Below are 26042 nucleotides of genomic sequence, written 5' to 3' on the forward strand. Positions count from 1 at the left end.
ACTGTCTGCAGTGCCAGCATTCAGTACGGGCACAGGTTTTGAGTTGTGGCTACTCCACTTCTGATCCAGCTACCTACTAATGTGTCTGGGAAAGTAGCAGATAGTTCCTGCATGCACATGGAAGACCTAAATGAAGCTCTTGGCTCTTGTCTCAGCCTGGCTCAGCCCAGGCCATTGTGGCCATTTGGGGAGTGAATTAACAGACAGGAGATACCTACCTCTCCTCTCTTCCCCCTCTCTGCAACTCTGCCTTCAAATAAATAAATAAGTACTTTTGAAAAAGTTAGGAGACATGCATATCCAATGTATATATTTATTTACATATAAAAAGCATGAGTATTTGCTGACTCCTTAATTCCAATCCAACATTACAATGTATATTTTAGCTTCCATTCTTCCCTTGCAGTGAGAGAAACCTAGCTTTGCCATCTATAGTTTGTAGGATTAGTTGGTCAATTCTGATGCATTTGTGAAGGTACCGCCTAGTCTGAAAATTTCCTTTGAGCTCCTAATTAGGTATACAACAAATATTTCAAGCATACAGTCTCCATGTTTGATTTATAAGTAAACTAGCTCCTTCTTCAGCCTTCTATTCACTCATGTTCCCAGGTCAAACACCTACTAGTCATGATTAATTTTCACTCCACATCAGCTACATTCAATACTACTGTAAATCTGTTAACTACTGTCTTCAAAACACTTTAACCCTTTCCTGTTCCCTCACTATTATTACCAGGGTGCAAGTCATCATCTCCCACTCAACCACTGAAATGGCTCCTAATTCAGTTTTACTCAAACTATGTATTTTCTTTCCCGCAGGCAATGAACATTGTGTAAGTTGCCTTCACTTACTTATCTATAAATTTTGAATGTAAGACTTCACGCATATTAGGTGAGGGGCACCTAGGAAATGATTAAATGTTCTAGTCATTGTTGTATTATCATGTTTACATTGTTCTTTTCCCCCATTTATTTATTGGAGAATTGGTGGAGGAGTGGGATAAAGCAACAAACAAACCAACCCTTTCAATGGCTGGTTCCCTCCTCCCAATGCCTGTGTTAGCTGTCACTGGACTAATTGAAGCTGTAAGCCAGGAACTCAATTCAAGCCATCCATATGAGTGGCAAGAACCCAGCTGCTTCAGTCATCTCCACTGCCTCCCAGGATCTGCATTTAGTGGGAAGCTGGAGTTCAGAGCGGAGTTGTGCATTAAATTCAGGCACTTCCATGTGTGATGAGGGTGTCTTACTGCTAGGTTAAATGCCTGCCCCCTACCATTTGAAAATTTGTTTTTGAGTATCCTCTTAAATTCCTTTTTGGTTACAATAAAATTCCTCAATATGCTCTGTAACTCTCCACATTATCGAGTGACTATTGTTGGTCATAATGACTTTCAATTCCCAGAAAAATGCCAGCTCATTTCTACAATGGTCTTTAAACCATTCCCTCCTTTTGCAATATTCTGATAATTTTGCACATTCCTCATCAGCAGGTTTCAAATTAAATGTTCTCAATAATCTGGCACTTTCCAGTCTTCTATTAAAAGGCAGAGAAAGAGAGATGTCTCAAATGCCAACAACTGTCTGGACTGGGCCAGGACAAGGTCAGGAAATAAGAACTCAATCTAAATTTCTCATATGTGTTACAGGGACCTAACTCCTTGAGCCATCTTACCAGGGTGTGTGCATCAACAGGAAGCTGGAATTGGGATTGAGCCAGGACTTGAAAATGATGCTCCAAGATCGAATATAGCTGTTCTAAGTGGTACTTTAACCATAATATCAAATGCCCATTCTCTTGCTTTTTTCACACCAATCTCATTCTCCATAATTACTTATCTACTTTTTTAAAGCTTTATTTTTATTGCAAAGTCAGATATATAGAGAGGAGAGAGAGAAATATCTTCCATCCGATGTTTCACTTCCCAAGTGACCACAACAGCTGGCGCTGTGTCGATCTGAAGCCAGGAGCCCATATTCTTCTCTGGGTCTCCCAAGCGGGTGCAGGGTCCCAAGGCTTTGGGCCGTCCTAGACTGCTTTCCCAGGCCACAAGCAGAGAGCTGGATGAGAAGCAGGGTTGCCGGGATTAGAACCAGCACCCATATGGGATCCTGGCGCATCCAAGTATCTACATACTTCTAAATTTCATTCTTATTTATTTGAAAGGTAGTTACTAAATAATCTTCCATCTGCTACCTCACTCTTCAAATGGCACCAAGAGTGAGAGCTGAGCCAATCTGAAGCCAGGGACTTCTGGGTCTCCCAAGCAGGTGCAGGAGCCCCAAAACTCGGGTAATTTTCTGCTACTTGCCCAGGCCATTAGCAGGGAGTTGTATTGAAGTGGTGTACTGGAACTCAAACCAGCATCCACAGGAAAGGGCTTTTAACACAAGACCAGACCCTAAAATTCATTCATTACTTGGATCTCCTTGAAGGGGCATTGCTTTATCCACCACTGTATCCTTGTTCCTAAAAATGTGTCTAGTAAATAGGAGCGTAATCAAAATGAACAAATACATATTTAAAAATCAAAGGAGTGAATAGGTCAAATAAATAGCGTTAGGGAAAACTCAATTCAAATTGGCTAATTCCTCAGTCACACTCACATGGCTAAAAAATCCTGAGGTAGATGTGGAAGTATGACTTCAGTCACTGTTTAGTCAGGACCTCAGTTTTGTTGCAGTTCTGTGACTTTGTCCATTTTCATGTGTCAGCTTCATCTTCATGCTGGCTTACCTCCGAATGGCAAGAGGTCCAACAATCCAAGTCTTTTAAGGGGGTGGAGCAAGTCAGGATAGTGCCTATTATCCCAACTTCTTAGAAAAATCCTGTTGAGTAATGCTTAACCAATTTTTTATGGACAGACTCCAAGAGCTACAGTAGTTCTGAAGATGAATCACATCAAGTGATTTAGATCTGTTATTCGTAAGTATGCACTGGGTGCCCAATTCACCAAAGCAAGCTTACAAAGATACAATATGCTATCTTAACATTTTAAGGGTGATATCTATTATCTGCTGGACTTAGCATGAATTACTAGTTCAAATCGTTCACAGCTTCTACATTAGACCATGCTGTATTTCTCTGTAAAACTTTCTCACTCCTTTAATAACTGTTATGATAAAACTGCATGTGGAACAGGAATTAAGAGTGGATGTATCTAATCTGACTCAAAAGCCTGAGAAAATTGTACAGTACTCAGTAGTCAGATAATTTAAAAACAATATTTTCACTTCTCAGAGATGACTACAACAGCTACGGCTGGACCAGGCCAAAGTCAAGAGACAGGAGCTGCTGCTGCTGCAATTTTTTTTTTTTTAGGGTTTATTTATTTTTATTGGAAAGGAAGATACACATAGGAGAGACAGAAAGATCTTTCGTCCACTGGGTTACTCCCCAAGTGGCCGCAAAGGCCAGAGTTGAGCTGATCTGTAGCCAGGAGCTTAATCTGGGTCTCTCACGCAGGTGCAGGGTCCGAAGGCTTTGGGTCATTCTTTACTGCTTTCCCAGGCCACAAGCAGGGAGCTGAATGTGAAGTGGAGCGGCCAGGACACAAATCAGTACCCATATGCGACCCTGGTGCATTAAAGATGAAGACTTTAACCACTAAGCTACCACACTGGGCCCAGAGCCAGGAGTTTGTAATAGGTCTTCCAAGAGAGTGCAGGAACACAAACACTTGGGTCATTTTTCACTGCTTTCCCAGTCCAGTAACAAGGAGCTGAATTAGAAGTGCAGAAGATGGGACTTGAACTGGGCCCTTATGTGGTAACAGCTTTACAGCTTAACCCATTGTGCCACAATGATGATCCTGCAGATGACTCAAGTGCTTTCAAATATTTTCAATTTCTGTATTATTTCTTCAAATGAACACTATTATGTTAGTATACATAAATGACAGAATTCTAATAACAACCCAAGATCCTTCACTTTTCCTTTTGAGAGTGTGTGAGACTTGGAATATTGTATCACTCCCTTGACGAATTTATACTGCATTAAGATGATCCTAACAACATGAGCCCTTTGCAAGTTCTCTGTGGCTGCTGGCAGAAGTCAGAAGGATTCAAAGTGTGAGAAATAATAATTAAAACTGGTACTGCTTTACACTGCCAGGTTACTGTGTTTTGCAACATAAAACAAAACAACCTAGCCATTTAATAAACAGAACATTTAGGTATTCCTTCTGGTCTAACCAAGATCAAGCTCCTAAGACACTAAAAACGTCACACAGAAAGTCTGGGAATTGCAGATTTAGATTTATCTGTATTAACTCCTGAAATTGAAAGTCAATTCAACTTCACCTAAACTAAGACTGCTACCTACCCCAGTGTTTGGGATGACAGGAAAAAAAAAAAAAAAGAGGAAAAAAAAAACCCTAACAATATAAACATCAATAGAGAAACACATAGTAGTAGAGAAACTGAAATTCACAATAGGGTAAAATAAAAATATGATGTGTTACATGAATAGCTGTTCATCGACCAAGAATAAAAGAGAACCAACACTCAAGACTGAATGTGGAAAAACTGTTTTTTTTTGAGTCAGTAGCAAACGCACTGGTAACAGTAAGGCACAGCACAAGAAAACTCTTGACCTGAAGCTCATGCAATACAGTTCAAAAAACTCATGGTGTTGGAAAATACTGAGTTGGGCCTGGCACAGTGGCCTAGTGGCTAAAGTCCTCGCCTTGAACACACCGGGATCCCATATGGGCATCGGTTCTAATCCCAGTGGCTCCACTTCCCATTCAGCTCCCTGCTTATGGCATGGGAAAGCAGTAAAGGATAGCCCAAAGCCTTAGGACCCTGCACCCGTAGGGAAGACCCAGAGGAAGTTCCTGGCTCCTGGCTCCAGACTGGCACAGCACCGGCCGTTGTGCTCACTTGGGGAGTGAATCATCGGACGGAAGGTCTTCCTGTTTCCTCCTCTCTGTATATCTGACTTCGCAATAAAAATAAATAACTCTTTTTATACTGAGTAAAAACTTTTGGAACTACATAATGACAAACATCCCACAGATATTGAGCAGAAAATTTGGAATGTAATGAGTAATTTAATTAAAAAGATCTTTAAGTATGCACGTGAAAAAAAAATCAATTGACATATAAAGGAATGCCAATTAAACTCACAGGAGACCTCTCACAGGAAACTCTACAGGCCAGAAGAGAATGGAACAACTTATTCCAAATTCTAAAAGAAAAAAGCTGTCGGCCCAGGATAACGTACCCAACAAAACTTTCCTTTGTGCTTGAAAATGAAATAAAATTCTTCCCCAGTAAAGAAAAGTTAAAAGAATATGTCTTTTCCAAACCTGCACTACGAAAGAAATTTTTAAAAATAACTTGTTTCAGGTCACAAAAAGTTGTAAAAGCATTGACCATGGCCCACTGGCTGTCCATCTTGCCAGGCTGTGCACTTACAAATGTCCTTTGCACAAACAGGCCCACAATGCCACGAGCCTTTTCTCACGTTCTAACAGCTGCAGAACTAAGGGGGAAGAGTGAAAATCTGAGACAATCTTCCCCATTCACATATGTTCTAGCTTACACCTGCCATTTTTTTGTCTAAAATGATCATGAGTAGGCTACAGACCTGGAATACCTCCAATAAGATCAATCACAGTCTAGGCCCAAAGTACTGAAGAGCAGATCGGGCTAAGTGTGAGAAATAAAATATTCACATTGGATTCAGCTTAGAAGTCCATGGATCTTGAGAACCTCAGGAAACTTTCTAGCTTTCTTCACCTTCTTTTCATCCTATTTCTGCAGCCTCATGCAGTTTTTCCAGTAATTAGCTTTGGCCCCTTTCCTTCTTTTCTTCCAACTTGGCTGTCACTACCTGGTACTTTTAGCCAACCTCCTGAGTCAGGTACTCCAGGTAGCAAACTTCCTAGCAGGCTTCAGACAATTAAAAAAAAAAAAACACACACACACACACAAACACCACCACCACCAATAAAACCCCAATTATTTTAGAGGTATTTACAGAAAGAGGCGACAGAGATCTTCTATCTGGTGATTTACTCCCCAAATAGCTGCAATGGCTGAAGATGGGCTGGTCTGAAACGTGGAGCTTTTTTCAGGCCTCCCATTGTGACTGCTGGTGCCCAAGGATTTAGGCCAGCTTCCAACTGCTTTCCCAGGCACATTAGCAGGGAGCTGGATCAGAAGTGAAGCAGCCAAGATACAAAATGTTGCTCATATGAGATGCTAACGCCACAGGCATAATTAACTATGACATATTGTTAGTCCCAGAAGCCCAAGCATAAGGGCTACAAGATCCACCATGCACTTTTTCTGCATAGGTAGCAGGATCTCAACAAATATATTGAGGTGGTCCAAGGTGGACTTTCTCCACTTGGTCTTATGGAACAACACCCATCGCAGTTTACCAAAAGACACAGTTGGAGGTCTTAAAGTGTTAAAAGCCCCAGAAGGGGGCTCATGTTCATCTACTAAGCCCTAATACAAGAAAACTCCTGTCTAGGAGCCTGAAGTGTCAGTCACTCAAATGTCCCTAAAGATGAATGAATAAAGTGTGGTAACTCAGCCCTCCATATTTGTGGATTCTGCACTATGGATTCTACTAATTATTCAGAAAATAATAATAATACTAATAAACTGTATTAACCTGAACATGTAGGCTTTTCCCACTGTTGCCAACACTGTAAACACCTACATAACATTTGTATTATATTAGGTACATTAGGAACGAGTTAACATACACAAGATAATGTGTATTGGTTATACACAAGCACTATGATATTTTATATTTTGGATCTAAACATCTATGGATTTTGGTATCCTCTGGGGCTCTGGAACCAATCCTTCATGGATATAGACATTTATATATCCATACAAGGAAATCTTACTCAGTGGTAGACAATGACACAAACTTTGGAAACATCCAGCAAAAAGTTAAGTCAATCACAATGAAGTAAAATTTTATGGCTTCACGTATATAAAATGGTAACAACAGGCAATTTGACAGAAAAATATATTAAAGATATTCCAGGGTGGAGATTGTAGAATAGGGAGTAACTGTTAATAAGTATGCAACTTGTTTTGGGATTGTTAAGTACGTTCTGAAATTAAGAGTGTTCATGTTGCATATCATTGCAAAAGGTGCAATTTATGGTATATTGAATTATATCTGAATAAGTGCTATCAAAAAAGCCCAGTCCAGAATCTAATTATTTGTATCTATTTCAAAATCTTCCTTTCAGTATTTTTGAATTATTATTCTTTGTTCTTGTTGCAATACCCAGGTTTTGCTTTAAAAAACAACAAAAACCCCTCCAGAGATGTTAACTACTTATCTTTTCCTCCTCTTCATTCTTTATCCTTATAACCCCATACCAGTTTCAAAGTTTCCCAAATCAAATAATCAGACAGAAAAATGTCTGCCTCAATTGAACACTTTACAATTGAAAAGGTATTAAATGTAAACACTGTTCAGTTTTTTTTCATACTAAAGTGTGTACTTACATCTAAACAGCAGTAGTAGCAGCTACTATTGGTTAGGATCACTTTAAGCAAACAATATATCAAACAGCATGAATTCCAAATACATAATAGACTAGATTATGTAAAATCATTTTTAAAGTTAACAAAATAAACACCTATCACTATTGAGAAACATGCAAATATTTAAATAATGCTTCTGTGATACATTTTCTTTCATAAAAGAAAACTAATGGCAAAAATAATGGGTAAAGAAATAGAAAAAGTACATGTTCAAAACCAAGGAGAGTTTAGAGCCAATTTTCTCTTTTGGGTTGTAAAATTTCGCTATTTATTGTTGAAGTAATACCTGAGCAATTTAGCAAAATATACAACAAAACTTGCACACATATTTAAACTTGGGGAAATCCAAGTTAAAATACAAAAATATAAAACTTTTCCTTCCAAAAAAGGCATCTAAGACAAAGGTTCAGATACCCCATGTAGATTATACACAAATCAACCTTTTCTATATTCCTTAAATACAAAGTTATAATCAGATGAACAAATCTCACATTCAGACACACTTTCGGAACGCATACAAAATAACAGGAGTCCCCCCTCAACTGTGGCTTCTGCAGCTTCAGCTACCCTTGGTCATTTATGGTCCAAAAATATTAAACAAAAGCAAACAATTCACAAGTATAAATCTCATGCTTTACTTACTGTGATGAAAAATCATCCCCTAGTCCAGCATACCAACACTGTCTACAGTATTCACCCACTAGTCATGCAGCAGCCACCTCAGCTATCAGACTGACAGTGCTGGGATCATAGTGCTGGCACACAGGGTTCAATACTATATGCAGTTTCAGGCACCCACTGGGGGCCTTGGAACATATTCCCTGTGCATAAGGAGGGACTACTGTATTTTAAACAATAACATTAAAAAAAAAAGCAGGTATTTCACAGAAGTCTTTAAGGATAGGACACTTTATTTTTGGTGCATTTTCTTACGCATTTCCTCAAGAGCTGCTTCTTTCTCTCTCAGCACCTGCTTAAGTCTTCTTATTTTTTCTTCTCGAATGGTTTCTTCTAACTCTGGTGGTGTTGTTGGGAACATATCTTCAGTGTAATTTTTACTAAAGGAATGACCTTGCTCAAAAACTACATTAGAACTCAGCACAACTTGCTCCTCCTGTTTCTCACTGGTGCAATGTTCTGTCTCAGTTCTTTTGTCTTCTCTAGTTTTGCTGTGACTTGTGACAATGTCATGCTGCAATACATCTGAAGTAGGTAAAACACTGCTAAGAAATTGGGAACTGGTGGCATTTGCTCCCCCATTTATGGCTGTGTTTCCAGAGTTCTTAGTTTTTCTTCTCTTTGTGTAATCCATCTTCTTAGGGGTTTTCGATTTTCTTTTCTTATCAAGATTCTGTTGTGATGTTGAGTAAGATTCCAAAAGAAAGAAAAAAGATGCTATTAACCATATATATGATAACCTCAGATTTATTAGTTTGCAGATAAAAAATACTTAGAAGTGAAAGTCAATTCAGTAACACATTGTAAAAAAGAAATGTTTGGTATGGCATCAGAATGAATAGCTTCATTTATATTATTCTGCTTACGTCAAGATTAGAAGCCACTCTTACCCACCACCAGAATACAATATAATTAGGGAAAACACCCAAAAAAAGACCACTGATTTTTCTTTTTTCATTTGCACAGTGGGAACATATGGAAGATTTTTCCCTGGGAAAAGTTTAGACAGGTTGCTCTGAGGTTCAGAGTATTAAATAGTAATGATATATTCATGAGTAGAATGACAGTAAAGTTATAGCGACATTTCTTTCCAGCATTCTTGACCATTAGGAGCTGTCTAAAATGTTTGTATTAACAGTAATACTGCAATCAGCATCATCAGGTTTATACGTTATACTCTATTTGCACCATTTCCTTTAAAGTCTTCAAGGTACAATAATAAATAAGGCATAGCTATTTTCTAATAGGATTACAACAGAAAAAGTAGGCAAATAAAAATGTGGAGATATATTTTATATGCATGCATATGGTACTTCTTAGTTCTTTTTAATACACACACTTTTGTGTTCATAAAAAACAAAAATTAATATATACATGCATTTGTAGTACATCCCAGAAACAACTTAAATTTTATTACCTGATTTCTTTCTTCTTCTTTCACCATAAGGTCTGTCTCCTTTAAAGTACTACTGTTCACTGAACTGCTAAAGGAAACAGAACTTTCTCCAGAATCCAAATAATCAACAACTGGACTGAGACATACTCTTAAATCTTTGGTGATACCAAATATCTTTCTAAATTCAGCATCACTCTTCAGATATGATGCCTTATTACTTCTTCCTTGAGAATCTTTCTTTTCATTTCTTTCTTGAGTATCCTTTTCTACTATCGATGCCATCTCATTCTGGATCTGGAATTAAGAAAAGAAAATAAAAACAAAACTGCTAATTACTCAAGTCATTTTTATCAGGCTAGCAACTAAGTGATTATCTAACATGAGAATACATCACGCTTTAAAATTCTAAATTGTTGGTATCTTGTGTTATTCTGAAACACTAGCAAAACTGGACTTAACGAGAATACAAACTTAAAATATTTCCTTAAAACTTCATACTTAGTTTGTTGGACTAGAAAGGTTTCAAGTAGTTAATTCTCATACAACTGAAACAAAAGAAACTGTAGTTTCCTAGAAATATCTCCTATTTTTTATCAATATAGTATCTAATGATCAGATTTACAACCTCACACCTCTGTAGCTGAATGAATTCTATTAAATGGAGAAATGTTGGGCACAAATATTTCATTAACACATGAATCACATCAGAACAGAAATGAAATTATATGGGTATACTGGATAATTGGATGAGGAGTCAGAAAGGACTAAAGAAAGAAAGAAAAAAAAAACTACACCAGTCCCAAATTCTGATAAAACCCTATTTCAACAGATGTCTGACAGGTACTAAGTAGCCATGTTTCACCCTTTCAGTACATCTAAGAAGTTTATGAAGTATTTCCTTACCATCACCACACGCAAAAAACCCTCCTCTATATGCATATTCATACACTAAAAGTGGGCTTTTAAATGCAAAAATTTCAGTAAAGTTTGTGTTCACATTACCCTTTTCCCAACTCTTCTAAAATCGTTGCTGTGATTTTTTGTTTGTTTGTTTACAAGATTTGGCATGCCAAATGATTCAACAGAAAGATACGCTTGGATTCTCCCAACTGTTTCTTCTCAAACACTTACTCTGATTAAAAAAAAAAAGGCTTTGACTTAAGTACATGTGCAAAAAGATGAGGAGCAGCAGAAGCATCATAGATAATCCTCCTAAGAATTAAGAAATAAATATTTTCTACAGAGATATAGGAAAAGAATATCCTGACATGGGATTATTACCTTTAGTTCTTGGTCTCTGAAAACACACTGTTGTGAAGTAACAGTTGTTGCGTCAACAGAGGAACTTATTTTCTCTATGCTCTGGATGGCATTTTCTTTTCTGGGGGCATTTTGTCCTGTACTAAATCCATGTGCAAAGACTGGCTCTGTAAATACAGTCTTACTCTGATTAAGGTAGTTATTGGATTGATTCATACTATATGGCTCTGTGGTAGATAGAGATGGTTTCTCCACATTTTTATTCTTCTCTGCCATTATATTGGCCATAGAAGCAAGGTGGCTATTTGAAAGTGATTTTGTCTCCATCTGGCAAGATTTACTTTTAGCCAAAACGATATTCACAACCTCTCTGGATATTTCTGTGACTGTACTTGAATTCACTAACTGTGATGCATCTTTTCTTAGTGGAGTATCAGGAGAAACAGAATTCTGTTGGTCACTTTGTGATAGCAGAACATCTGCACCCTTTTTAGCCAACAGATACACCTTCCCATTAAACATGACCAAAGCATTATCTTTAATAGGCACACTTATGGACTGTGGTGCACTAGAATTGGTGGCTTTCAATGGTGGCATATTTATGGTATCACATAAATTTTTCCTATCTACAAAAGTTTTTAAAATCTTTGAAGCCACATTATTTGAAGATTTAACAGGAATAAGAGCTGAAGTAGAAGGCTGTAGATTTTCTTGAAAAATGAATTTCACTGGAGCAGGTTGAGAATGCTGACCACTTTTTAACTGCGTCTCTGTAGTAACAGTTGCTGGAATTGGTGTAGTACTTAGCATTGCTGGCTTTGCTATTTCTTTAACAGGTTTTGGGTAAATATTCTGGAAACTTTTGGTAACTACATTCTTCACTGTATTGACAGGAGACACATAGATAACACTTGGTATTTGGGAGGTCTCCACTGCTCCTGAGGTACTTGCGGTCGCAGTTCCAAGTATCTTTTGCTGAACTGAAGGAGGCAATGATGATGCTGGTACAGATTTCACTTCAGCATGGGCTGGAATCTGTAAATGATGCCCAGAAGGCAAAACTGAAGATTTCATTGGAAGGCTTTGGCTATTGACTACAACGTAAGATGAATCATTTTGGGTTGAGGAAGGAGGAACAGCAAAGGTTTGCATGTTGAGTCCATCCATTTTTACACCATGACTCTTAACAGTAGAGGCTGAAGTAGTAAAATTTTCAGTTCCCACATTACTAACTCTACCTTTTTCTGCTGTATCTACTGTTCTTGGAAGAAGATAGTTTGAAGAACTGGCTGGCTGGAAAATGGGCAATGGAACTGATGTACTTTTGGAAGAGCTGGAAATCTGGGTCTGAAAAGTAACTTGAACTGGGTTTCCTGTGTTCCCTTTTAAAGCATCAGACATGACTGAAGATTGAACTAGTGGTACAGTATTTCCAGAAGAATTAGGAATTGGAAGCAATTGCAGAAGATTTTTTCCATCCAAGCCAATCGTCTGAACTACTTGGTACACGCAGCCTGAAACACTTAAAAGAAGATTATGGGTAAATAAATACAACATACCACATGGTATATACATTTTATTTAAAAACAGGCACTTGCAAATGTTTTAAAGTATAAAATTATAGAAGTATATATTCTCCATTTTAAGTTTTCAAAGTGAAACAAAAATTTTAAAGTTGCAGACAAAATAAAAGACACAGGTATAGTTTGCTTTGATTTAGACACTCTTACATCATTGGGTAATAATTAAGAACATTTATCTAGAAGAACAAGTTTTGGTGTTCTACTGCATAGCAAGTGATCATCACAGTTAACATGTTTTGCATAATTCAGAATAGCCAGGAGAGGATTTTTAATGCTTTGACAAAAAAAAAAAAAAAAAATGACAAATCTCTGAGGTGTTAGATTTGTTAATTACTCTAAGTATCATTACATATGCATATGTGAAACATCACAATATACTTCCTTAATGCTTGTGTATGTCAACTTAAAAATAAAAGTGAATAATACTATATATTTCTAAAATTCTAAGGATTAAGGTTTTAATCTTGTGCAAAACGTTACTAGAATAGCCTTGCTTTAAACTACAAATATTCTCACTTTACCCTGCCCTCTTCCTTTAATCAGGATTCTTGTTATACATGCACTAAAGTCAATGTTTCACTCTTTTTTACTCCAAACCCATTCTTTCTTGACACAAATTTACAAGTTTTACTGTTAAGCTTTTTTTTCCTTTTTTTAAAAGATATCTTACAGTGATACCTGAGACTTTGCCTTTTTAAAAAATTTATTATAGACTTAATTGAGTTATTCATGAAAAAACCACTTTCTTCTTTGATTAATGTTTCAGCACATCTAAAGTTTGGTACAGCAATTACTAACATGAACTTATTATCATCTACATACTTATAAATGGCATTTTTACCTCAACAGTTTTCAATAAAAGTGGAGAAGATTGGACATCAATGGTGAGAGCTGGGGTGATCCAAAGCCAGGAGTTTCCCACATGGACATGGGCACAGGGTTCCAAGGAGTTGGGGCCATGGCACTGGTCATAGGAAATCTTTTTTTTTTTTTTTAATAATCTAGCCATAATTTGGTAACAAAGCTGAATGAGTTTTAAAAATTCAGTAACAGAGTAACACTCTTTATCTTGGCACAGTTAATAAGCTAAGAATGGTTTTAAATTTAAAACGGGTGAAAAATTAAAATAATTTATTACAGGAAATTGAACTTTCAGTATTTATAAAGTTTTATTAGCAAATAGTTTTTGTACATGGCTTTTTTAAATGTCACCATGCTAGAGTGGAATAGCTGCAGAGAGATCATACAGATCATAAAGCCTAAAATTTTGATTTTTGGACTTATATAGATAATGTTTGCTGGCTCTTCATATAGCGATCTGCAATCTCTAATTTATTCCCAAGGATTTCTGTAACAGCCTCATTCTTCTTTACCAATTTACCATAACTGAACCAGCTTTCAAATGTTAACTCCCAAAGCTTAGACAGAACTCATATTAATATGCTGCTCCCTAAATGATTTCTTTAACATGTATGACTTTAGTTGAATTGTCACTTGCAAATGAAAGATTGCAATACTTCTATCTACAACTTCTTTGAGATTCAGATTTGTTTATTCAATTTCCCCTCTGACGTCTTCATTCAGAATCAAAAATTCCTAATACTCAACCATGTGCCAGAATATATCTTCCCAGGCTAACATCCCAAATTCCTCCTCCTCCAATGTCCCCCACCCCCTTTGGAAATGACATCTCACCTATCCTAGGTGTCTAAATTAGAACAGATAAAACTTGCTTTCCTGTGCCCTATATCTAGCCCATCAAAAAATAATCACAACAATATTAATATTACTTATCAAATTTCTCTTGAGCTGTTCAAATCTTTCTAAGTCAATTATCACCATTCTAATTTGTATCATCTCTTACTTTAAAAATGTAATAGCTTCACAACTAATGTGCCTTCATTAACATCCTTTCCCTTTCAAGTTCATTCAGCAAACTAAAAATGGTCTTTCTCTGTTTAAAACATTTTGGCAGCTTTCCATTTTCATCATAGAAGTAGAAAGAAAACCATTGCTTCTGATGCAATGATAGACAAAAGAAAAAAGAGCTGGGTGAAAAATGGATAATTTTGTTAAGTTTCTGAGAGCCCAAGTGGGATGAGAATTAAAGAGGAAGAGAAAGAATGATAGGTAGCTAGGAAAAAAAAAGTCAAAGAAGGGTCTTTTCTTTCTAATCCCATTATTTAAAAATATTTATTTATTATTTTTAAAGGTTTATTTATTGGAAAGTCAGATTTACACAGAGAAGGGAAAACAGACTGAAAGATATTCCATCTACTGTTTCACTCCCCAGGTGGCTTCATTGGCCAGAACTGAGCTGATCCGAACCCAGTAGCCAGGATCTTCTTCTGGGTCTCCCATGAGGGTGGCAGGGTCCCAAGGAATTGGGCCCTCTCTGACTGCTTTCCCAGGTCACAAGCAGGGAGCTGGATGAGAAGTGGAGCATTCAGGACATGAAATGGTGCCCATAAGGGATTCCAGCACATGCAAGGTGAGGATTTAGCCACTAGGCTATCATGCCAGGCCAAAGCATTATTTATTTTTACTTTAAGAATTAGAGAGGAAGCTTTTTCATTTGCTGGTTTTCTCCTCCAAATGGCCATCATAGCCAGAGCTGGAATGGTCCAAAACTGGGAGTCTGAAATTTTCTATGAATCTCCCATGTAGGTGCAAGGGCCCAAGGCCTTGGGAAATCTTCTGCTGATTTTTTAGGCCACCAGCAGGGAGCAGAAGTGCATTTGCCACGTCATGAACTGGAGCCCATACATTATCCTGGCGTCACAGGCCATGCCACCATGCCAGCCTAACATTTTTTACGGTTAGGTGAATCAGAGAATATGTAAATGTTTAGGTGAGACAGTTGAAAAGAAAAATTGATAATAAATGAGAAAAGAGGCACAATCAATAGAAAATAAGTAGGAAATGAGAACACAGAAGACAGGTGAAGGGACTGAAATTCTTTCACTAGAATTGAAGAAAAGTTAGATATGCTTCCAGGCAAGACATAGCTCTGACATCGGAAAATTCTAATAATGCTCTGGTGGGTTTTATTTATGAAAAAGAACATCATCTACCAGAGGAATAAAAAACTGTTAATTTTAATATTGTTAATTTTAACATTAACATAGAACAAGTAATCTCAGAAAATATTAGCATTGCCAGGTAGTACCGAGAGACCAGAGATAGGACTCCATTATGAATTTATAGTGGTGCCAATGTATTTTTGTGAAACTTTCCTTCTTTCACCAGGCATAGCAAAACAAAGTATTATCACTGAGTTCATGAAGGAATCGGAAGGCTTCAGAAGGACACATCAAAAATCAAAGAGGAAAAAACAATTTGAAGTATTGGTAAAAGTTATCAACATGAGGAAACATGGGTCTAAAGTAGAAGGAGAAAAAAAAAAAAAGAACAAAAGGCTAAAGTAGAGAGAAAATAAATGAATCATTGGGCTGGAAGATCAGATGAAATTACAGAACAGTCAGTGGTCTAAGCCTTTGGGCCTAGCATTTAAGACACAAGTTGTCACACCTGTATGCAATCTCAATTACAGCTTCCCCATAATGGGTACCCTGTGATGGAAACACAGGTGACAGTTCAGCAGTTGGGTCCCTGCCACCCACACAGGAGTCCCAATAAGTTCCTTGTTTCTGGGTTTGTTCTAGCCAGGCTGTGGTCATTGTGGGCATGTGGATTTCAATAAATGGGAGTTCATCATTGTTTCTCTGATTCTCTTTGTCTCAAATAAATTAAACTGAAAAAAAAAACAAGTATGTGTTGTGCTGGAGAACCAGTAATTTCACAACTATATCAATTTCATCTCCTCACTAAGACTAGGTAAGTGGATGGCTGTGGACTGACTGACTAGAGAATAAGATCAATGGAGAGAAAGATCTTTATACTGAAAGGCCAGGTGACAGAGACATTATCTATATAAACATTGAAGTTATGTAAAACTGAGCTAGGTGCCAAAATCAGGAATAGGAAGTTGGCAAATGATGTCAACAAATCAGAATTAAGAACTGATATTCCACAAAACTGATTTCATGTCCACCATCCTTTGAGTTCATTTTTTTTCCTATTCTTCCCTTAAAACTCCATTCTCAAAGATTACCAAATACATCCTCAAATTTAATCTATTTCATCTTCATTCTTCACATGCTCTCTGCTACAACTGACACTGCTAACTAATGGATCCTCCATCCTGAAAATCACTTCCCTTTCATAATCTCTACTGTGCACAATCTCACTGCCTTTGACTTTCAAGAAACTATTACCTGGAGGGCAGACACGCAGAGAGAAAGACAGAGAAAGAAATTGAGCGAGAATATGAACAAGTTATACCCTCAATATGCTTGTTCTTCTCCCCAAATGCATGCAACAGCAGAGGCTGGACCATTGTATCTAGTATCTAGGTGTCCCACACACTGACGGGGACCCACTCCTGATGACCTACAGTATGTATTTAGTAGAAATTAAGAGCCAGAAACTGAACCAAAGCACTCTTAACCTCCACACCAGACACCTTCCCCATCTTTTGCCTTTCTTATTGCTTCCTTTCTTATTCATTTTTACGACTATGATTATTACCTCTAACACAATTCATGACCTACTTTTCATCTTTTCAGACAGTTTCCTTAGAGAGTATAAAATTAGCATGGCTTCAACTGTTATCCTCAGCTATCTTCTACACAATAATGACGGTTATAATTTATCCTTTTATTTAATAGGTTGCAGCACCTTCTAATGCTAACTTCATTTCCATATTTCTGATATCTTACCAATCATTTTAACACTATCATTTTAACCTCAATAAATTAATCTCTAATGAAAATTACCCCCTCTATCCTACATTCCCACCGGGTTATTTGGGTTTTAAGCCATCTACTCATCTCCAACATTATTTTTTTAAAAAACAACTTTAGGTTCATGACAACACCTTGTATTATATGCACTTACAAAAAGTAAACACTGAATAAATCAGCAAGTCTATAAAATTTCTTCTTTTCAACAGATCTTACCTATCCTTTTTACAACCATGACTTTCATCATGTAGATTAACCTTTATCACCTATATCTAGCACTCATCATTGCATCCTATATTTTATCTGATGTATAAAACAGTGTTTCTGATTGTAGCTACTATTCACTAGTAAGTATCTCCAGTAGGTTTTCATCCTGCTGCCTCCTTGCCAAAAGTTATTTTTCATCACTGCCAATGCAGTTTGAAGTGAAAATTATCTACAGTAGCTGGGTGTTTGGTAAAGCACTGGGACACCGCTTGGGATGCCTGCATCCCATGTCACAGTGCCTGGGTTCAATTTCCAGTTCTGCTTCCAACTCCACTTTCTTCTGACCTGTACCACAATGGGCAGCAGATGATGATGGCTTTAGTACTCGGCCCTGACATCCATGCAAAACCCCCAGCCATCCAGGCAAGACTCCTAGAGTCTGAGTTCCATTTCATGCTTCTACTTGGCCCTGCCACAGCTACTGTGGACATTGTGGAAAATGAACCAGTGGACAGACGATCTCTTTGCCATTCAAACAAATAAGGATTTAAAAAAAGAAATTAATATATAATTTAGCTCAGTTACCTTTGCTGTTCTGGAATTAAGACAAATACATTATTTACTCAAAGTTTTTTCTAAGTTCTCTTCAACAACATAAAATAATGCTCAATTTCATCTCCTCTACAAAACACTTTTTACTGAAACTCACACTAATATCTTCCAACTTGAAATCCCTAAAGCAATCCCACTGGTATAACTACTGTTGGGAGTTGTACTTAATGACTTCTTTACTGCCTTTGATCTATTAACTTTTAAAAAGCAGTTTTCCAGTAAAGTGAAAGTTCTTACAGTGAAAAACAGTATTATTATTTTACAATTGCTCCAACAGAAAAAAGAGTGGGCCTTCGAAAATCTTAGTATAGGAAACAATGCACAATTCTTTCCTATTGCCATTTCAAGTGAACCATGTCAATGTTTCCTATTGTTTAAATGTGTGTACTTCAGTTTCTAGTAATATCAACGTCACACATTGAAAGGATCAAAGGAAGAGAATCCATGTCTTTGTAATTATTTAAGTGGAAGTAATTATGTTTATATTCACATGGTATTTGAACAAATTACAGACTTCTGGTACTTTACAAACATCAGATAGCCTCTATATTTCTGTTCTTCCAAAAAATCCTTGCGAATATTATACAATTTGCAAATATAGTCACTGGATTTTCTTCCCTTTCTTTTTTGAAAAGAAAAGAAAAACATAGTTTCTCCCATGCCAAAAGATTTGCATAATCCACCAGAAATCAAATTCCTTAAAGGTAAGCTAATCTGTTCATATTTATAACCTCTGTATTTTATATAGTGACTGGACATTACAGCAATAATGTTAGTTCAACTGTGAATCCTATACATAGTTATAAAAATTATCTATGGCTTCCTAGCAGTAAAAAGGAAGTTCTAAAACTTAAACTGAGATACAAATGTTAATGATAGTGGTTGGTATGAAATGCTTAATCAAATACTATTTTTTTTCAGATCCACTTAAGAGATCAACGAATTAAAAGTCTACAAGGATTCTATTTTTAAAAAAACTGTATTCTGTTTATTATCAGCCTAAAACTAAACCATATATTGCAACCTATGCTTTGGTTTGGTCACATAAAAAGAATTACGAGCATACTCATTACTTTAAACCAACTGATTCTTGAACAGAGAAACTATACTAGAAAAATTAACACGATCTAAGATTTCAAAAGAGAAAAGCATAAAGACTGCAAGCTTTCTAGAAAAATAATACCATTTTAAGATTTTAACAGAATCCTATGATTTAACATTCTCTACACACATTATAGGTACATAATACATACAATAACAACATACATATTATATAACAGTTATCATTACCTCACCAACTAGAATGTTAAATAACTGTGCAGAAAGGTGAATATTGCCAATTCCATTTTATCGCTGATAAAACGAAGGCTTAGAAATATTAAATGATTTATTCACATGTTCCTCTTCAGTAATCTTATCCACTTTTTGTGTTTATTTTAGGATAGCGCCATGAAAACAGAGCTCAAATAATTCAAATGGATAAGCTAAGAGATTAATAACAGACTTTAGTTAGCCTAAATGGTGTGTACATCTGTCTCATCTCTCTAGCACTCTTTTTTTTTTTTTTTAAAGATTTTATTATTATTGGAAAGCCGGATATACAGAGAGGAGGAGAGACAGAGAGGAAGATCTTCTATCCGATGTTTCACTCCCCAAGTGAGCCGCAACGGGCCGGTACGCGCCAATCCAATGCCGGGACCTGGAACCTCTTCTGGGTCTCCCACGCGGGTGCAGGGTCCCAAAGCTTTGGGCTGTCCTCGACTGCTTTCCCAGGCCACAAGCAGGGAGCTGGATAGGAAGTGGAGCTGCCGGGATTAGAACCGGCACCCATATGGGATCCCGGGGCTTTCAAGGCGAGGACTTTAGCCGCTAGGCCACGCCGCCGGGCCCTCTAGCACTCTTAAAAACCACAAAAGTACAGATAAAATTTGCAGTGCATACAAAGAAATGCACACCAAACTGACAGCAACTTCCTAACCAAACCAAGCCGTATGTTGAGGATACAAATTTCAGCTTTGAAAACAAGGGTTAAAAAGGATTTAAAAAAAACCACCACTTACAGTACATCCTAATAACTATTATTGTGGACTGTATCATCAAGACTTCTATTATAAATACTTCTAAATTAATGACTCCAAAGCTTCTATTTCCAGCTTTCATCCCACAAAAGTTTCAGATTCAAGTATGTGATTTGTCCTTTGTATCAACTTATTTACCAACACCTCCTCTCCAAGAAAGCTGGCATCATAATTGATTCTCCTTTCTTTCTGCCCATTCACTAGTAAGGTCTACCTCTTTTCCCTTCTATATTTCTTTGAATACAACCACCACATCTGCTACTTCAGGCCATCACAATCTCTGAAAAGCCATCTGATACAGAAACCTTATGAGCATATTTTCTCATCCACAAATCCACACTACCATCAGTTATTCACAACATACAACTGACCACATCAGTCTTTTTCTTAAAAATCCTCTTGAGGTTGATGCTGTGGTACAGCAAGTCAAGTCTTTACCATCCTATGTAAGTGCCAGTTTGAGTCCCATTGGCTTCATTTCTCTTCCAGCTCCTTGCTAAAGCACGTGGGAAAGTACTGGATTATGGTGCAATTGCTTGCGCTCCTGCACAAAACCTGTTCCAGGTTTTTTTTTTTTTTTTTTTTTTTTTTTTTTGTGGCCATTTGGAGAGGGAACCAGCAGATGAAAGATCTCTCTCTCTCTCTGTTTTTCTCCCTTGCTATTAATTCTTTTTTTTTTTTTTCTTTTGAGGTATCTTAGGAGGTTTATTCTAGCGGGGCAGGAACAGGACAGGGTGGTGGGGAGGCGAGGGGGGAGGGGGAAGAAGGGGTGGCAGGCCGGAAAAAGAGCGCTATTAATTCTGCCTTTAAACATTTTAAAAACAAAAAACAAACAAAACCCACTAAAAAAATAAATGACAAAATAAAAATCCTCTCAACAAACTCCAATAGAACACTCTTAATTATCTTAGCAAGGTGAACTAAATCCTTAAGCACATTTTTACCTAACATGTCTGTAGGTAATAAACACAAACTAGCAATAAACACAAACTAGTAATAAACTGTACTGATGATTTGCCAATTCCCTCTGCCTGATGTATATCCTTCACTCATGTTTACCTGGATAACACATTTCTCAACATAGCTGTCCCCAAAACCTTTCCTATAATTCCTATCTTCCAAGCCCTCAGAGCATCTTGTGGCATGTTATCATAAATGAAAACATCCCTCCCTGCTAGAAGGATTTTATCTTTTAAAATATTTATTTACTTATTTGAATACCACAGAAAGAATACGAGACACCCCAAAAGGCCTCAACAGCTAAGTCTAAGCCAGGCCAAAACAAATAACCAGAAACTCCATTCTGGTCTCCCCATGAATGGCAGGGGACCGTCTACCTGCTGCTGCCTTCCCAGAATGATTAGCAGGAAGCAGGATTAGAATCAGAGAAGGGACTCAAACTGCAATCTGATATGAGATGCTAAAACACACAGCAGCTTAACGCCATCCAACATGACAACATTTCTCACTGGAAAATCACAAATCCCACTCTTTCTTTCTTTATTGTTAAATATCTAAGTTTAACACAATTTATCAAGTACACAGAATGTATTCAAGTCTTAACAAAGGAAATGCAACTATCACAAATATCTTCCATTTGTTCTTTTGAGGATTAAATTTGAGTTTCACATTTTATAACGTGATGAATTAGATACTTCAAATAATGACCATTCGGTACCATATTACCAAAACAATTTTTAAGAAAGGGAACAGCTGAAAAAAAAATTCAAAATCTATGGAAAATTAGAAAACCTCATGGTCACTTTCAATTATGAAAAAAATAAATTACGCAATACCACCAAAACTAATTTTAAAAAAAGAAAACTAAGCTCTTTCAATAAGTGTGAGAGCTAACATTAATCGTTCTATTCACCAAATTATATTATGGTGATGACATCAGACTGTTCTCTACGAAACTGAACAGGATCAAACATACAATCAACAATGAAAGTGTTAAACCGCTTCCAAAAAACGTATAATCCAAACACGTAAAATCTCAGTGACTTAAACAAAAACATGTACTTAAAGATACAGGTAACAATGCATGAATCAACAAGTAAAGGTCATGAGTTAAAGATCATGAAAACAATACATGAACAAATGAATTAACAAACTTCAAAGGACTTCTGAATGCAACCAAAACATAATTCAATTAGTCATGTTTGAAGTATTCCCAAATAATCAGAAGGACTAGCAACTGGTTAAATAAGGCCAGGTGCCCATAAATACCTTTGATAACAGAGCATCTTATTTATGATGGTGGAAAACAACACAATTCTAAAACTAATGGCCTGTAAACCACACTAAGTCACACGTCACCAACTATTCAGATACTAAAACAGGTAAGAAAAATTTCGAAAAATTCTCAAACAAAAATTCTACTTCTACATTTTCATACAGCGAGTTATCTTGGCTTCTTCCTCCAAAATTTCATCATAATGCAAATGCAAACAAACACAAAATCTGGCTTTTTTTCATTATAGTCAATGGTGCGTTCTCGTCCATTCCTCAATATTGTTTCAACATGTTGCTATTTATGTTCATTTCCTTTTATAATACTGCACTTGCTTCTTAAGAATTGTCAATTACTTTTTTTCTTTTTACATACAAACAAGTTTTCTTCTACTGGTAAATAAAGTCCTCTTAGGTTAAACTTCACAAGAAACAAATTGTACACTCAGAATGTTTACACAAGCATTGAAATAATCCTTTTCTATGCCAAGTGCATTACATCTATGCATTTCTTTGAATGCCTAAATATCGCTAGATGCTATTATTTAGACTGAAATTTTTTCCCCTTACAAATATCTGGTAAAAATCGGATCGGCACTCGGTAGCGTTTTGCTTCTAGAATTTCCACATTCCATCCATTTTCCTTCTGTAGACTATTAACGTTTTTTTCACATCATGTACAAAAATATCCACTAACTACGAAGAATACAAAATATTCTGCTTTGGCTGGTATTGTGTTTCATCTTGAATCATACAAGCTTTTAGGAAAACTCTCAACGCACTGATAACAGGTTTTATACATTTACAAGAAAGGTAGTCTTTCTACCAAACACTGGAATCAAGCTTATAGAAAAACAGAAGATCCTCTGAAGTCATCCAATGAGTTGATACTCTTAGGACACCTGCTTCAAATACGCGGCTTGGCAGGACTAACTTTACACAATAACGTATGTTTTTACTTTACTCTTTTCTCTTCCACGGAAGGCTATTAGAAATCTTAAAATAGTCAATCCCTTTATCCTAGAATACTTCTCTTCAACTGTACGTCTTTTCTCTCTAGCTCTATCAAAAACGTTGTTATTTTCTTGGAAGATGCAGTACCACCAAGGCTATAAATAACTTGACAAATCGCGCCGATTCCTGGGTATGTTTTTTTGCCTGTGTGGGAGAATCTTCCAGAAGGCTTTGGTCATAAAAAAAGGGGGAAAAAAAAGCGTCGGCCATGTTGGTTTTTCTCTTCCGTGGAGATCTACTCAATCGGCCTATGAAACTTGAGACACTTAGAGTCCACAGCTGCGTCAGCCTCTGAGGAGGTTTCGCGTCTGTGCGAAGGGTGCGCTCTCGGGGCTCTAAGTGCCGGGAGACGGGCTGAGTGGCGCACCCTGGAGGTTCGGGCTCCTCTCAAGAGCCAAGCCTCCAGCAGCGCGGGGTCCGCCTCCTGCGGAGACCGGGGACGGGCGTGGGATGGGGCTGGGCGGTTCCGAGCCAGTACTTACCAGTGCGAGGCGCTGCCTGAATTCTCCTCTGTGGGTTTCAGGACGACCCTCTGTAGATGATTGCTCATTTTAGAGGGGAAGTCAGGGAACCACGCACATCCAGAAAAAAAAGGGGACAGTAGGGGCCGAAGCTCTCGAAAGAGGGAGAACCACGGCGAGAGAACGCTGGGCTCAAGTTGCCGAGGAGGAACCGAGGGGGTTCCACGCGGAACCGTGAGCGCCGAGGAGGAGCTCCGGGCCCCCGGGGGCCGTGACAGCGTTCCCGAGCCGGCCGCGGCGGGCGCCAGAGGCGGGTCCTCCAACGGCGCCGCCCCCCGCGAGCCCGACGAGGCCGCGTCCCAGAAGGCGCGCGGCCAGCTCTGCCGGCCCCGCCCACCCTGTCGCCAGCTCCGAACTGGCTCGGCGGAGCGGCTTCCGGCGGCGTCACGTCCGCTGACAAAGGGACTGGCTGGTCAGAGCTCCGCCCTTTGTGACGCAGTCCAATTGCTGGTGAGGTTTGCTCCTTCTCCTTCCGGATCAAGGAACGAATCGCGAAAGAAAGTTCTCAAGACTTCTACAGAACAGAAATGTTTCCGGGGTCAGCAGTAAATTGTCTGCCTTTGTGCCCCAGACCTGAGCATTGGCTCCCGGCGGCGAGCGTCGCACGCCAGTGACGACAGGAGCTCTACACGCCTGAGGCAGTGTATTCTAAGTCGCTGCTTGAAGATATGTTAATCCTCGCCTCTTAATTCCTTTATCTAAACAATCTTTGAGTAAACATTTGTTTTGCTGTTTTCCATACTTTATAAGGATGCATAGATAAAAACCTTTTGAGAAGATTGCTACAGTTAAATCACCTGGAAATGGCTGCAGTATGTTGAAGGGGTGAAATCCTAACTAAACCTTACCTGGAAAATGGGTATGAAGAAGTGATTTTGAAGATTCAATTCTACACGATATAGGCAGTTTCAGTGTAAATTGACTCACGCTTTTCAAATTTTAGGATGCTGACACAACGTAGCTGATTTAAAGGTTTCTGAGTCCTTAAAAAATGCGCATTACTCATTACCCCATCTCGTTAATAAGGTAATACTAATTAAAGACTGTCATGTCTCACTACGATGGCAGGAAGGGACACTTCTAATTTGTTCTCTCCCTTCGTTAACTTTTACTGCCAACTGTACAAAATCCCGCATTTACGACTTTTGTTTATCTTCCTAGTCAAATATCTCCCACACTAAAGAGGGAGCTGAGTAGTGACACTTTAATGCCATCTTGGTGCAGGACAGCCTCCTGTGTGTGAAAGCGAATGTGCTCCAAACCATTACCCATTCTTCCCGTTCTGTTTTGTCACTGGCTGTTCCTGTCTTACATTTTGGCAGTCTAGTTTCTCATTTCATGCATCATCAGTCTTGATTAAGAAGTTCTCATCTCAGTTTTGAGTTTCCTGGGAAGCAGACTTTTTTTGTTTAAGATTGTTTATTTATTTATTTATTTACATATGTATGTATATATTTTTAGAAAGGCAGATTTGCAAAAGGAAGGCGAGATTTTTTTAAAAAAAAGTCTCCACTCCACTATTTCAGTCCTCTCCTCGGGTCTCCCACGTGGATATAGGTTCCCAAGAACTTGGGGCATCCTCCGCAGATTTCCCAGGCCATTATCACAGAGCTGGATGGGAGGTGGGGCACCCAGGATAAAAACGGGTCCATATAGGATGCCAGCCCTTGCAGGTAAAAGATTAGCTTGTTGAACAACTATCCAGTCCCGGAAGCAGACTCTTAGGACAGTTTGATATGCAGGAAAATTATTAGAAATAAGTGCCCATCTCACACACACACACACACACACACACACACACACACTCACACACAAATTAGGATAGAGAACAACAAGGAAAGCTTAGAACCAGACAGGAGACGGTCAGCGTGGATCCACATATACCTTACTAGGTAGGACACAAAGATTAGTTACTCCTGACTAGGGTGTTGAAGATTTCTCTGCACACCCCTCCTAATATTGTTCTGCACCTCAATTGTTGACATATGCCTTGTCAGAGTTATAACCCAGTTTAGACTATCCTAAAATCTGCCAAGTTCAGCAAAATTATGCTTCAACACTATAAACTGCTAAATGCTAAAATGAAAATAGACATGAGACAGCTGAATAGTACCCTATAGCCATTTTAA

General features: G+C 37.9%; 1 protein-coding gene across 2 annotated transcripts; it reads right to left on the minus strand.

The window, feature by feature from the left end:
• Nucleotides 1-8418: 8418 nt before the first annotated feature.
• Nucleotides 8419-24314, minus strand: LRIF1 (ligand dependent nuclear receptor interacting factor 1). Of its 2 annotated transcripts, XM_004582147.3 has the most exons (4): nt 23875-24314; nt 10883-12383; nt 9623-9895; nt 8419-8878 (listed from the first exon to the last, which is right to left on the minus strand). In XM_004582147.3, exons 1-4 carry the CDS (start codon nt 23940-23942, stop codon nt 8438-8440), a joined length of 2283 nt encoding a protein of 760 aa, XP_004582204.3. In that variant the 5' UTR covers nt 23943-24314; the 3' UTR covers nt 8419-8437. The 2 variants fall into 2 exon arrangements, with proteins under 2 accessions (XP_004582204.3, XP_012781489.2); XM_012926035.2 differs by lacking the exon at nt 10883-12383 and having other exon boundaries at nt 23875-24006.
• Between the last annotated feature and the right edge of the window lie 1728 nt (nt 24315-26042).

The sequence above is a fragment of the Ochotona princeps genome, chromosome 2, assembly GCF_030435755.1.
Source record: "Ochotona princeps isolate mOchPri1 chromosome 2, mOchPri1.hap1, whole genome shotgun sequence".
NCBI lineage: Eukaryota > Metazoa > Chordata > Mammalia > Lagomorpha > Ochotonidae > Ochotona > Ochotona princeps.

Bases quoted from the DNA above. Each gene is read 5' to 3' on its own strand.
- LRIF1 (XM_004582147.3), bottom strand. From the start codon at position 23,942: ATGAGCAATCATCTACAGAGGGTCGTCCTGAAACCCACAGAGGAGAAT. The intron at 9,896-10,882 runs GTAATAATCCCA...TCTTAATTCCAG, and splicing joins TCAGAGACCAAGAACTAAAG to ATCCAGAATGAGATGGCATC. The intron at 8,879-9,622 runs GTAATAAAATTT...ACATCACAACAG, and splicing joins AAGAAGAAGAAAGAAATCAG to AATCTTGATAAGAAAAGAAA.